This window comes from Crocodylus siamensis, chromosome 6 (genome assembly GCF_052110815.1).
Source record: "Crocodylus siamensis isolate JL-2025a chromosome 6, ASM5211081v1, whole genome shotgun sequence".
Classification (NCBI taxonomy): Eukaryota; Metazoa; Chordata; order Crocodylia; family Crocodylidae; genus Crocodylus; species Crocodylus siamensis.
The window spans coordinates 53,309,079-53,323,825 of NC_143400.1; the positions used below are offsets into that span (position 1 = coordinate 53,309,079).

Consider the following 14,747-nt stretch of genomic DNA (forward strand, 5'->3'; position numbering starts at 1 on the left):
TATTTTACTGGTAATAATAGTGATCAGTAATTACTTGTAGTAATTTCCAGCTGCAGGAGTAGACTTGTTTCTAGGATATTTTTCCCTCACAGATTCCAACAGGAGCTTGTATTTTTCTTTCTCCTGTCTTTGGACTCCCTAAGGAAATGAAAACAAAGCTAGGTTAAAAACTACAGCCAAGAACAAGTAGCAAATATGTTAAAAGCAAATCAAACATATGAAACATACACATTGCTAAAAATGCAGGTAATGTTAGGTACAGGTCTCCTTAAGCCAGAACAGTGCTCTGGCCGACTCATGTTGACTTGTTGGTCCTGCTGGCCGACAACCTCTAGAACCTTTTCAGAATTGTTCCTTTCCAGGTTAACTATTCCCATTCAGCTGCCAACACCTACAGTCTTCATTCCTAGTTGTAAATCTTTGTACTTGGCAAGGGCTTGTAAGTGCCCGGGTTACCACGCAATCCAAATACCCTGCACAACTGATCTGTCCTCATCATTTACTAGTCCACCATTCTGAGCATCATTAATGATGATTTTATAATTACTTTAGATGTTTTTCATCAGAACAATGGTCTGGGTTGGTACAAACCCAGAAACTCCTCTCTTCAAAGATGCCATTCACTACTGGGGACCTCCTGTTACAGCAGCTGTCTCCACACATACAATTAATGTGAAATAATGAACTACAGAGCAGTTTGAACCAGAGTAAACTACTCCTGGGCACAGCGTCCATACATGTGCCTAGGACAGCAATTTGAGCCCAGGCAGACTAGGCCTGGGCTGGCAGCTGCTAGGTGGCAGACAAGAGTCTGACTCATGGCTGCATGGGCTGACTGGGCACAATTTATACCAACGGTCAGGGTCTGCATGTGTTTAATCACATTAAGTTACCCTGGTATAAGATGGTAGTGTCCCGGACAATACTATCTTATGCCAGCACAAATTAGTTTACTGCAGCCTAATACGGTCTCGCATGTAAATAGTGACATTTACTCTACAACCCATTAGAAAACTCCACAGTAAAAAGTGTGTGTAGATGAGGCCACAGACTCAACCTATATCTAACACTAGATGGTATTAAATGGTAGATTGTTTTCTTGAGGAGTACCAGAACTTCCCTGGAGCATTGCACTGTTCCTACTCTGTTTGCCCTGTGAAGGAAGGGGATGATGGCACTTTGGGGAATTTGACTGGGGAACTCCAACAACATCAAACTGTTACAGGGACTGCAGAGGATTGCAAACACTTAAGTGGGTTAGCCTGCACCTTCACTTCATAAATGGGTGAATTATCAGATGAGGTTAGAGCAGCACCTATGCTTTAACTCAGGGGTATCAAAGATACAGCCTAGGGGCCACGTCTGGCCCTCGGAGCCCCATTATTCAGCCCCTGGAGTTGCCCTCGGGTCCAAGTTGACCCACATACTGCACCTGAACCAGGCAAATGAGAAAGGGCCCAGGAGGTATGCGGCACATGGCACCCATTCCAGCCACTATGGGACCTGTGCAGCAAGCCCCAGTTGATCCAGGACCTACACTGCCCACAGCTGGTCTGGGAAGCAGTATGGACTCTGCAAGAATGAGCACCATGTGCAGTGGATCCAGAACGGGTTGGAAGGAAGGACAAAGAGGTAGGGGGAAAGAGGGAGAGTCCATGGCCCACGCCCCTCCACCTCCAGTAACATACAGGCCAAAATGATTTTGATGCCTCTACTTTTAAAAAAAATAATTATTCTCAAGGACTAGCCCCAGGACAGGCTTGTGCATGGGAATAGCAGGCAGGTTAGGGACACTAAACAAGCAGCTGTGCAGATTAGCTCCAAAGCAACAAGCAAATATAAAACCACAACAGCTCCAGTTGCATTTGCTGGCTGGGATAAACTGTAGGGGAGGGGCCATATGAAGTGGCAGGGGTCCATCCATGAGCAGAGGAAGGGGAAGACTATCACTTTAAAATGAGGCAGTTGTCACATGCTTTACTCCAACTTGTGAGAAGAATCTTCACCCTGGTCAAGGGTCTAACACCACACTCATTTTCAGGATTCTGACTCCACTTCACTAACCCTTTCCATTGTACTCAGTACCACATATTACACCCCCAATATGTAGAGTCTTGCCAGACACACTCAGGGAGATACAATAGAGACGAAGCAATCAGATTTCCAAAGTTGTCTTTTGAGTGCTTGCCTCTTCAACAGCAAAGCAAGGCTGTCTCATCCTGCTCGCTTCTGAAGCGGTGGCTTCCGACATGCTGTACTCCCGGCTTGGCCACTCCTTTCTAACTAGTCCACTACTCCTTGTTGTGTTGCAGATGTCTCTGGCAAGAGGAAAGAGTAAGAACTTAACAACAGAACCTGCATCATCTTGATTCAAGTTGCATCTCAGACTCTTTTAGAAGGCACACATCATTTAGGACAGAGATCTGCACTACAGAATTACGCAAATAATTTTCAGTTAGATGAAAGCCTCTCACACGTACACCAAATCATTTTTGTTCCAAAAACCCTCCAGGCAAGCATGCCAACACTACAGACAGCTCTCTATACTTGTTCCTCCAAAGCCTCTCTGGCCCACAGCCAGGAACTTCTACCTACGATAGCCCCCAAAGTCTTCAAACCTCACTCCTCAAGATCCCTGACATTCCCTCTCAGGACCTCTCAAGGTGCCCCATTCTTCCTCTTTGCTCTGCTTGTTCCTGCTCTTCCTCAGGTTCTGCCCCACCCTCCCTAGGACCTTTCGGCACAAGGAGCATCCCCCTCACTGCAGAAGGGTTAAGGTTTGTTTTTTTTCCATGCCACCAGAATGCAAACTGATTTTACGTTGTTGTCACCCAAGCTTGCTCAGAAAGGCAAGCAATGTAATCCTACTAGGACTGCCTGCAAAAACTGCAGTTTAAAAGACTGAAAGCATCAGGTACTGGCAGGAGAAAAGGAAAAAAGAGAGGAGGCATATCTGTAGCAATTAAGTTCAGTGAAGAGCTCATTGCTAAAAGGTCTCCAAGCACTTCTAGAAAGGACATGAACACAACTTAGAAAATGTGGAAAAAAAAAATACTACACCAAGATGAAGAGAATCCTTGCAAAAGAAAAAGGGATTATATAAGGAAAGATGAAGGATTTTACCTCAAGCAATGCACAGCATGACAAGTAGCAGCTACTCTCTCCTTTCCGTGAGGTATTTTCTTTTCTAGGAAAGAAGGGTGCAGCTATTAGTAATTGTGAAAGGGGGACAGCAGCACTTTAAGAGTTTGCATGAAGCAGAGCTTCCTGAAGAATCCATTTTCAATTTTCTTGGTTAATTAAACCAATATGTAAACCCATTTTACACTGCATCATAGCATAATATCTACAGCATTAATCTTCCCATTTCAAAAGGAAAGATGAGAAAGTCACTGGGCTATGAAGAAACTTCTTTGTTAGATTATTCCTTTCTGTTTCAAAAGTTCACTACCCAAAAGTGAGTGTTTAAGACTACTTACCTGGATTATCTTAAACTAGAGCTGTCAAAATGGCAGCATGCAGCCGAAAATAGTTAAGTCACAGGAGTGGTGGCATTAAACCCTTCACCACATACACCAACACAGCAGCTCATGAGAAGCCGTGGTCTGGATCCATCCCCAGACCCCAGGGCTTCTTGCCATGGCTGTTGGGGTCACCGCTGGCACTAGCAGCAAAGGAGTTAATGCTGCTGCCACCATGATTTAACCATTTGAGGCCTACCAACTTCAATGAGTTGAACACTCCTGTTTTTTGACTAAGTGCAGAGAATCAGAAATAATGCACAGGCTCCATCTCATACTTAATACTGGGACAGCTATGGAGGCAAGCAGGAGGGGAAGCCAAGGGCCAGTTGCTACATACAGCACCCAATATGGATTTCAACACCAAATGCTGTCCTATTTCTCTGCTCAAGCCCTGGGAATCTGCCAATCTCCCTACACATGTAGTGCATCATCATCTTAAGATTAAATTGTAACATGACAGTGAGGAGGGGGACCTCTCCCATGTCTAGCACTGACTGGTTTCAAAGACTGCAGCTAGGCAGAATAGTATCTGGACTGTCCTTCCTGGGTTGTACAGTCACATAGGCTATGTCCATTTGGAAGTTAAAAAGGTCTCAAAGCCTCATAAATAAGCATTACACCGCACCACTGTGGATGAGTTCTGGCAAAGAGGAGTCAAACAGGAAGAGAATAATGGCTTTATGTCAGTCTTACCTAGTTGTAGCATTTCTATTCCAGACGTAGACCTTGTCAGTCTATCTTTTGGAGGATCAGAAGTTTCTGAAAGAGTCTTAACAATAAGAAGGAAAAAACTTGAAAATAAACCTGGATGTGATCAAAGCAAATATGTTTCAGCCTGCCTCACCAAAGGTTGCTGGATGACTATCATAGGTTAACTCTAAATTGACTGGTTAGGATTACAAGCAGGTCTTCCCAGGTGTGCTTTGCAAGCTTGTTTTTGCACAATCCACATACAGTCAATGGCATCCACCAGTGTCGAGACTTCATATGCAGAATACAGGGCTGGTTCTTCACAGGCACCAAAGGGAAAAGCACAAGTCCCACTGACTCCCTCCCCATCTCCAGCTGCTCCTAGTTGTCTTGAATAAGGGTTTCTGGTCCAAGGAAGAGGTTCAAAATTAGTCAGCAAGAAAGGAAAGGCATGGATTCCTTAAGCATAATCTATAGGACAAAAATATTGTCTGGGGGGAGTCTGAAATACTCTACCTCACCAAGGAGCAGCAGAACAAGTATTCAACGTCAATTACAAATACTCCAATGGAGGAACCACACTGGGGCCAGGTTCAGGCCCACAGAACAGGAAAGGAAACACTTGGGATTAGGCTGAACTCCAAGTAGCTGCTGGTCCCCTTATCTGTCTTTACATGTTCTACAAATGACAAAACAAGCAAAAAATGTTGTGCCAAGAATCCCCACTCACCTCATCAATAGACACCACATGGGGAGATCCATTAACAACTGAAGTCTTCCGATACCTACTGGTCAGCTGACACGGAAGCTTGATTAGACCAGCAACTCCTTCAACAGTCTGTGCCAGTTTACAGACAAAGTAATCTAGAAAAGCAGAACAAGCCATCAGAAATAAAAAGGCGTTTTGCAGCTTATGTGTACATGGAAGTCACTGCTAAGTCCCACATAATATCAGAATAGGTAAGAGTTTTCTGTATGTTACACACATTGCTGCCACCACAATTGCTAATAATGATTTTTCAAGTGGAATGCTTCTCTGACACCAGGGCAATCAATTGGAGCTCAGCTCCAGGCCCTTCCTCCCTCCCTCCCAAGGATCAGGGAACATACTTCATTGGGAACCCTGTGAGCATACTTGCTCTGTAAGAAACCAGTGATGCAGTCACACAAAAACATGAACTCTCTTGTAGAACTGAAATGGTTTCCCAACCAGCTCTAGCTGTCAAGAGATTTGGGGGATTTATTATAGATTTTCTTAAAAACAAGCTACCCCCTTAACTGTCCAAAGAATGCAAAATTCATCTTCAAATTAAAGCCAAAAAGCAAAGAGGCATACCCTGCCAGAAAGCATCCCTCACTACCACTAGAAGGCCTTTTGGCCCATAGTTTCAAGCAAAACACCAAGTTCTATAGATATCAGCATTTGGGTACAACACTGAAATAAATGAGTTGATACATACTAAAGAGTGTTGCTAGAAGCCAATTTGCTCTATTTACTGAGACTTGTATACTCTTCCCAATGAGGGGTGGTGGTGCTAGAATGAGGGAAACATACCAAGTTGAGTATTTTCAGTTGCCACATGCCATCAAAGTGCACAAATGATTCTGCTACCACTATTCTCCAGCAGAAAAGTCATGTTCCTTGTAACAGCTTCCTAAGACCAGTTTTATGCTTCCCCTTCATACTCAGGCTGTAGAGTTGCCCTTTATCTAAAAGAACACCAGATTTACCTCTGCCCTTTTTCAGTTAAGAAATGGCTGACCAACTCAGACCCTCACAACTCATGCCAAACATTCCAAGTTAAAACCATCTCTCCGGCTGATGCTTAAAGGTAAAGGATACTGCAGCTACAGCTGTTAGTCTGAGTCCAAGTCTCTGAAAGAGTAATAAATGTGGGAATGCAGTTGGAAGGCACGGGATAAAGAGGTTTGACCATTTCACTATTTCCTCCCAGTCTCAGCTGCTGCCCACTCCTACCTAGTTCTATTCTACCACCTCTTCTCCCTTCCCCCCAGAATATGACATTCTCTCAGAACTCAGACTAGTCTTTCCCACTTCCAGCTCAGAACTTTTCCCATATACACCACTGGTCTGCATTCCCTGCACCTACCCATTCTTTTACCTTTAACAATTCAGAAACATCTTACCATATACTCCAGACTCAGAAAAAGCACCCTAGACTCTATATTCTTTCCCCATGCTGCAATCTACAGGGTGCATTTTGAACAGCAGGAGAGAATATGAACACAGGCAGCATGATGCATGTGATTCAGGGTGAAACACACTCCAGAATAACTTTGGTTCCCTGCTCTGCACCTCACCCCTCTTCCAGCATTTTACATATGGAAGGACACAAGTCCACCAGGAGCAGCCCACATTGTAGGAACAGGTCAGACATCCCTCCCACTGCCAGTAAATGTATTGCAGGACACCACACATCACCCATTTCACAGATGGCTCTGCTCCATCAGCCTCTAACACCACCCACTTTCAGCCATGCAACCAGGTAGTTAGAGGGTTAAAGAGGAGGCAGAGGAACAGAAATGTTTGGAAAATAAATAAATAAATGGAAATTCAATTGCTTTTGAACACCTGACCATCCTCTCACACATACACAAGCAACAAGCATATTGTTTAAGGGCACACTGCACAATGTAACAAAATAATATGCAATACCTAATCTTTGCCTTTTTGATTGTATCTGGTCAGGGTCTTCCACAGCTGAATGAATGCTGAGAGAAAGAGAGAAGAAACAGTTATTTACAGCAACTGATGTTCTTTTTTAAGAGCGAGTCCTTTTCACTTAAAAGCCCAAAACATACTATATAATCCCATACATACAAACCTGTTTATTTTACCTGCCCACAAAGTATTTCCTTATAGGCACCATTAAAAACCAAGTGATTATAGAGGAATATTAGAAGCCTGATAAGGCTGAAGCCATTGTCACCTTGAGCACTGTGTGAACACAGACAATATGGGACCTTAACTTGTGCAGCCCAAAAAATGCACTCTTCACCAACTATCCTCAATGCATTCCAGGGTCTCATGCCACCCATCCCACATGCATTCAGTGACTGACCAAAATAAGCAGAGATTTACATTTAGCCAACATGACTGCACAGAATGCTTACTTGGTACTAGCCATGCAGCTAAGCAAAGTTAACCCCCATCAGAATCAGAAGGGGGTTTAGTCAGCCTTGCTGTACTTATGACTAAACTCAGATGTTTGTCCACAGGGAGCAAGAAGAAATAAGAATATTATTGAGGACATAAGATGAAAGTGTGCACATCTGAGTGCAGTGGCTTTAAGTTAAGCTCATGAACCCATTTGGTTTTTGAAGCTCCTCAACTGGTGGTGCAACAAGCAAAAATCAGATGCATTATTTCCTCACCAAGCAAAGTAAAACCATTTTCTCCTGTACCACTGGAGTAATTTTAAAAGTAGCAATGAAGTGTGGCGAATGGTTACATTGCAAGATGATTCCAATACCTTCCTTCTGGGTTCTAGAGAACCACTGAAGTATTACCAGGATGGGAATAATACAGAAAAGATCATTGGAAGCTTTTGGCAACTAGAACATAGGTTTTTTATTTCCTCTTGTCTAGGATGTGAGCAGATTTTCTTTTAAAATAGATTTAAGCACAACTCAGGTCAGGTCCACACTGCAAGCCCTTGCTAGATTATAACAGTATCAATTGGAGTTGTGAGGGTAAGTGTGGCTGGCACAGCTGTGCAGCAAGAGCTCCTGGTGTGGGCACAGTTCATGGCAAGAGAGTCAAGCATTTTGCCAGTCCACCTTATTTCATGCTGTTGGGGCAGGGGATAGGGGAATGAGAGCACAGGCCTGGAACAAGCCATGACCTCAGACCCATTCTGTGCAAAACACTGCAAGTGCCTTCTGTTCTCGTCTCGTGCAGTACCAGCTGCTTGGCATGCTGGAAGTCAGCCCCTGGCACACAGTAAAATTACAGTCAAACATGCTGTCAAGGGAGAGGCTTCTCCAAGAAGCAGCATCCTCAACAATAGGTACTTGGGTCTCTGGGAACTCCAAGACCTTTTTAAGTTACCAGGAACTCTGGAGCTCCCAGACATCAGCTGGGAAGCGCAAAGTCTTCTGATCTTCATGTAAAGACAAACTGATCTCCTGTTTTTATAAGTTGGACAGGGGCTGCCCTTGGCCTGTTTGACAAGTGAACTTCTGAAGAAGAGGGTCAGAAGAGGTACAGCCAGACATTAAAACTCTTCTTTTGTACGGTAGCATCCTCCTCCTTTCCCCTCTGTGAAGCTCATGACGAGTTAAGTACCCCATTGTACTGCAGGAGCTCTGATGGGCAGTGTGATGTGTCAGAGACTAGTTATGGCATGAACAATCCACAGTGTTTATCACAATCTGGCCTTGGGGTTCAAAAGAGCTGTAAGTCCCATTTTATACTTGGAATCATAGAAAAGCAGGGCTGGAATTGACTTCAAGAGGTCATCTAGGCCAACTCCCTACACAAGGGGAGATGGAGAACTGAGGCACAAAGAAGCTAAGCAACTTGATCAAAGTCATAGGGAACATGAGATGGGGCAAGGACTGCTTCTAGTTCCAGGCTGGTTCCCTAATCACTAAGCCATCCTTGACATGGAAGCCATCAGGAAGTTACCAGCATAGATGCAACACCTATGACTTCATTTTTTATGAGCCACCTGTGTATATTTTTGTCCCATAATTCCTGTTTGTGAGTATATGAGAATGTAGGTTTGGGGGAAGTGGTATGTTGTGCCATAATACAGGTGGGGAGGGAGGGATGGAGGGATGGATGAAGACAAGAAGTCCCCTGAATGTACCCTTCCTTCCTGCACCCTCTATATGGCCTGGAAGCTTAAACAGAACTGCACCTGGACACGGGTCCCAATGCCCTTGAGTCTGAACAGTCCAATTCTGGCAAGCAAACAAGTCAGTCTAGAGTCAGCTCACCTCCCCCAAGAGCTTTCCAGGAACAGTTTCCCACCACAGGTAACTGGCAACAAAGTAACAGATAAGAGCATCCAACAGAAAAGATTAATCATTTACTACTTTCAAATAGCTGACTAATAAGAGCATTGAGATAAGCTCTTCTGTGGAGTCTTGCCTCTCTTGCATTTAGGGTTTCTGCAGTCAATATAAACAACCTGTCTATTCATGAGACTTTAAAAATAATCTTTGATCACCAAGCAAAACTAGCTGCTCCACCCCTTCGGCAGCTTAGGCATGATGGCTAAAGAAAGAAGTCAGAAACTCCCAAGCCCATGTGAAGCAAGACCAAAAACCTGAAAGTAGAAAAGATGAGCAGACACACATACATACACACTTTCATTAGGACAATATAATGCTCAACACCAAGTTGGAAAAGAAAAGAAAAGCAAGACCAGGGAGATGTATCATTTATTAAAATGACTGAAAAGGAGATGTGCACTCCTAACTCAATCATTTGAAAAACACACTTCAGGTGAAGGGAAACATCCCCCTCCATCCCCTCTTCCCAGTTCCAGAGGACAGTGCCCATCTCAGGTCATTTTTTTCACATATTTTAGGCAGAATTAAAATTTCTCTAATTACTGCAAAAGTAGATGCAACATAGCAGCAGAACCACCCTGACATATACGTACGCAAGATCAGGCCCTGTTCTTTTCATACCCTTTTTCCAACCAGTGTAGAGGACAGTTGATTGGGGCATAATTTAAAGCTGTAAAGAAAAAAAAAAGTCAAATTTTCATTTGTTAACTGAGTAGGTGGAATTCTTGACTCCAAGGGGTCTAGTGTAATTACTGGCTAAATGTTTTCATTCCTGCCCCTGCTGGAATGTCTTGCTCTACACCAGGTCTTAATAATTGACCTGGTTTTGGATCCATGGGCAACTGGTGAAGCCTTAATCAGGGAGAGCAAATGTCCCCCCTGCAACCAGTCTCAGCAACCAGAAAGGGGGTGGGGGTCCCCCCCCCACAGGTGATCCTGCACTCCCAGGAGGCTGTGGCTGATTGCTGCATTGGCTGTAGCCACTTCTGGGAGTGGCTGCAACTGCTTCTGGGAGCAAGCGCCAGCTGATCACTCCAGGCACTCCCAGAAGCAGCTGCAGTGAGCGCAGCAATCGGCCAACACTTGCGGGGGGGGGGCGGCATCGACATTCCCGCCTGCCCCCACTGCCCATCGCCTAAGCAGTGAGCACGGCCATCAGGGGGTGCACCAACTGTTTGGATCCCAGTCACTCAGTGTCCAACATTCAAAGCATGCCCCAAATTCTTTTCAGTCTTTCCCTTAGAGTAACTGTGCAGCTGGACTGAAGAAGGCACACACCATGCTAGTACATCTGTCTTTGACCAGAGGCAACCTTGCCAGAGGCAACTAGTGAATGTTTGAAGACTTCTTTGGATAAGAATTTCAGAAAATGAAATGTTTTTCAAGTTCGCCAGCAGAAGAAAAAAAAGGATTACAGACGTACATGCCAGCTGTCAGCATGCCTATCTCCTTGTTATTTTTTCTGTATCACTGCAAGATAGAAGTTATTTTCCCTTGTAAGGGGAATTTGAAGCTCACCCTTGAGGCACTGAGCTAGTCATACAAGAAATTAACCTCAGTTTCATTTAGGCATGGGTCTAAAACTTATTTGGACAGACCAGGGCAAATGTCTGTAGGCAAGCACAGTCTGGACTGAGAAGAATTTACTTCAGTTTCACCCAAAATTAATCCATAATCAATTTTAGAAGAACCAAAAGAAGACTGGGTTTATATGGGAGCATCAATTCAGCCTTCTGCACTGATCTAAAGTTCGCAGATTAAAGCAACTCAGTGCTCAACAAGACAGGGCCTCACTACATGGCCAAATACCTTCCCATTCAAGTTCCACTCATCCCAGTGCAGTCAGGCCATGTCACTACCTGGGAATTTCCTTTGCTGTGCAACAACCTTTCCAGAAACACGATTCCCTGACCAGGTTAGAAGCAGCATAACTTTTACAAGGGATAGAGCCAATCTCTGACCACCTGCTTAGCTGATCTGCTACTACAGTTTGCAACAGTAAGTGAATGCTCAGAGGAAGCTATGAAGCCCTACTAGATGCATGTAATTCAGTGCTAGAGAGCTGAAAAAACAACTGTTCCAACCATTCCCCTTGTACAGGACTAGTGATAGAGAACAGTGTCCATATACCACAAGCCAAGGTCTTTTCGTGTTGGAAGCTTTCTTACACAGAATCTATAATGGTGAGCTCTTACACTGGTTTTGTCTCTCAGTTGGAGCAGGAGATCTCAACTACCAATACTGAAAGATACTTTTCCACTAGGACCAGTCAGAAGTGGAACTCAGGAAAACGTGTAAAGCAGCTTTCTTCCACAGCATCCCTCTGACTGGACACCATCAGCCCTGCTCACCAACTCAATACAAATGGTGTCATCTAGGACAGGGGTTTTCAGCCTTTTTAAATAAGTGTATCCCCGGTAGCCAGATGTGAAGCGGCAGCAGCATGGGGTGGTGGGTGGCAGCAGTGGACCCCTCCGGTTGACAACTCCTGATCTAGGACAAAGACAAAATCTTCAGGCTTTAACTCTTTCCAAAAAAATTTCTTCTGATTACAGCAAGCAGCTCTCTCAAATGTGTTTAGTCAAGAAAGGCAGAAGCATTCAAGTTGAGAAGAAAGTTCCACTTCCTCATAAGTCCAGGTGCAGAATCAGTACTGTCTGACAGCAGAGAATGGTGACTTCTGTTATGCAAGAAGAGGTTCTCTAGCAAAGGCTGTTTTTTTTTACCAAAAGAAGTGGTACAGAACAAGAGTCTCACAAGGACACTTCAGTAGGAGCTGAAGCATAAAAGCCTAGACAAACAGAAGATGCAACCCCTCCCCTTCAGCCCAGACTTCCTCATCAGCTGGAGCTCAGAAGTTGAAATCTGATTGAGCGGCACCCCAGTTACTTTCCCCTACTCTGTGAACCAAGAGCAGCACCGCCCTAAAGCAAGACTGATGCCAGGATCTTTACACTAAAAACAAGGCTCCACTTGGAGAAGAGCAAGCTAACAAGTCTTTGGGAACTAACTACATTAATACAGATGCAGGTAGCATCCAGTGCTAAGCGGCAGTGACACTGACACAAAACTGCATCCACACTGGCAAAGTGATACAAAAGACTTCAGACTTCATACAAAAAGGAATCCTGTCAGACAATCCCCATCTGGTCTCTGGTTGAGGAAAGATTAAAACATATCTAGTGAAAAAATTGACTAGGACCCCGCAGAGGATAGATGTGACCACATCTTTTAGATAACTGAAAAGATTGCACAAACGAAAAAGTGAGCAGTCCAATACACTAAATCAAATTAAATCATGAAATAAAAATGTTTAGGCTGAATGTTTTCTTCTCCTGATAATCAATAATGTTTCAGAAACCTCAGCAATTAGATATTCAGAGCTAAAAAGAATCAGGTCTTGAAAAAGTCTAGAGGAAATGATGTGTTAACATGGGGGTGTAGAGGCCAACTTGGAGCCAACAGAGCAAACTTTACTAAGCCCCCTCGAATCAAGTCCTCAAGGTAACCCTTGGTGCAATTCTCCTTTAGCAGAGGTTACATTTTTCTACTAACAATCATTGGTATTTCATGCTTCCTTCATCCAAAATACAGAAGTGACATGTTAACCTGTGCACAAAAGTGGTTTTCTGGACATAATGGTAAAAGGATTTCCTCCACAGCCCTCGAGAGCAGGAGTGCAGGGAATAGGACAACAGATCTTTTAAGGAAGAAGGTTACTGTATCTAACTCCCAGTCATACTGAGATTAGGGGGAGGCAGAAAGTGTGCAGCTGACATTCAAAGCCCACAGTTAAAAAAGGGGAAACTTAAAAACAAAAACAAAACGTACAAAAAAAAGACAAAAGAAACAAAACCAAACCGACTTAAAACACAGGCAACAAAGAAAGACTAGCAAGGCCCTGCTCGCATCTGCAACCAAACTGCTTCCCTGCATCCAAGCACTGTCGTAGCCGGAGAAGCGAGTGGGGGAAAGAAGCAGGTATCCTGAGCGCAGCAGGGGAACAGCCAGGGAAACGCCGCTGGGTTTGAAACGTTCTTCTGGAAAACATAGCAAGCGACGTACATCGCTCCCCGCACCTGCACCGGCTCCCAAGCGCCCGCCCGGCCGCCATTCCCCCGGCCCGCGCCTCGCACCCACCTGGGGTGCCTCCGCTTCCTGGGGCTGGGCGGCGCGGCGGGACGGCGGGCGAAGAACAAGGCGCGCAGCGCTCGCAGCAGCCATTTGTACATAGGCCTCCTTCGGCCGCCGGAGGCGGAACTGCGTCACTAAACCGCGACCCGCGCGTGACGTCACGAGTACGCTAGGCCCTGGCCCGCTGCTTAGCAACGCTTCGCCCCCACCGTCCCCCGCCCCCTGCGCGAAGCGTAGGGCTGCGATTGGCCGAGAGGCAGAGCGGGGCGGGGCCGAGAGAGGCAGGCTAGATCGGGGGGTGGTGACAGGGAGCGCGGGGCGAGCCAACTCACGGCAGCCCCCCGGGCCCAGGGGCCGTGCCTCTGAGCATCCAGGGGGGCACTTACCTACTTCGGGGGTTTAAGAAGTGTCTGGCTGGGGCTCCTTCCCCCCCGGTCCCACCTCTGCGCACCGCTGTGGACTCCCCTGTCTCTGCCGCGCTGGGTACCTGCGCACGCCTGCGCGAGCCGTGTTACCCGCAGACAGATCCGTGGCTCAAGGATTCAGTGTTACCAACGGCGCCCTGTCAAAAGTCATGAGACAAACTCTTAAAAATCAAGAGATTAGGAGTGTAAATCATGGGATGCTATTTTTGAAGTGTGTGGGTGGGGGGTTGTTATTCATGAAGCGGGGGGAGGGAGGGACTGAGGGGGTTGGAGCTTGGGGAGGGGGGCGGTCCTTACATGCCCTGGTCAGGAGTGAGGGGCAGCAGCAGGGCTGGGGTGGGCTGTGGCTTGGGAGTGAGGGACGCACACAGACAGCCCCCCACACCTCTGTTGTATGACTTGGCATGGCCGCAGTCACATTCACCCCAGCCCCTGTTCCACTCCCCACCTCAGTGTTGCGGCCTCCATCTTTCCGCCCTCCCCCACCCCTTCCCCTTCACAGATTTACCAGCTTGGCAGTCTCTAGCTGAGCCAAAAGAAAAATATCCCAAGCTTTGATCTGTCTATCAGGAGATCACAAGTCAGAGTTAATTTGACTTGGAAATCAGGAGTTTCATGATTTTTTTCATGAGAGTTGACATTATTGAGGATTGGACTCTTTAAGTCACCTCAAGGCCCATCAATGAGTCTTGGCGGAGATTGTCTTTGAATAGAGGGGTTGCTGACAACCAGGATTACCTTTGATAGTACTTGCTAAGTTTTGAGGGCTCCTATACACATGCAGGGAGGCTGCTCTGACGTGCTGTAACTTCATTTCTAATTACAGCACATTGGGGCAGATGCAAATAATCGAGTCTGCTGGACCATGGTAATTACTGCACTTTAGCAGACTCTACTGCCACGTGTATCTGTGACCCTGCACTGAAAAATG

The 14,747-nt window shown here is 45.6% G+C and overlaps 1 protein-coding gene across 6 annotated transcripts in view; it reads right to left on the bottom strand.

The window, feature by feature from the left end:
• The window catches only part of SENP2 (SUMO specific peptidase 2), a 32,443-nt gene extending 18,891 nt beyond the window's left edge, over positions 1-13,552 (bottom strand). For 2 of the 6 annotated variants that reach the window (XM_090051818.1, XM_090051817.1), the window contains exons 1-8: positions 13,398-13,552; positions 6,892-6,947; positions 5,675-5,749; positions 4,945-5,078; positions 4,218-4,293; positions 3,124-3,187; positions 2,189-2,318; positions 35-138 (exon numbers count right to left, since the gene is read on the bottom strand). In XM_090051818.1, the coding sequence (XP_089907944.1) occupies positions 35-138; positions 2,189-2,318; positions 3,124-3,187; positions 4,218-4,293; positions 4,945-5,078; positions 5,675-5,749; positions 6,892-6,947; positions 13,398-13,489 (731 nt within the window). In that variant the 5' untranslated portion in view covers positions 13,490-13,552. Of the gene's footprint in view, positions 1-34; positions 139-2,188; positions 2,319-3,123; positions 3,188-4,217; positions 4,294-4,944; positions 5,079-5,674; positions 5,750-6,891; positions 6,948-9,850; positions 9,928-11,452; positions 11,751-13,397 lie in introns of all 6 variants that reach the window. The other 4 variants (XM_090051820.1, XM_090051819.1, XM_090051822.1 and 1 more) reach the window with 4 other exon arrangements.
• Between the last annotated feature and the right edge of the window lie 1,195 nt (positions 13,553-14,747).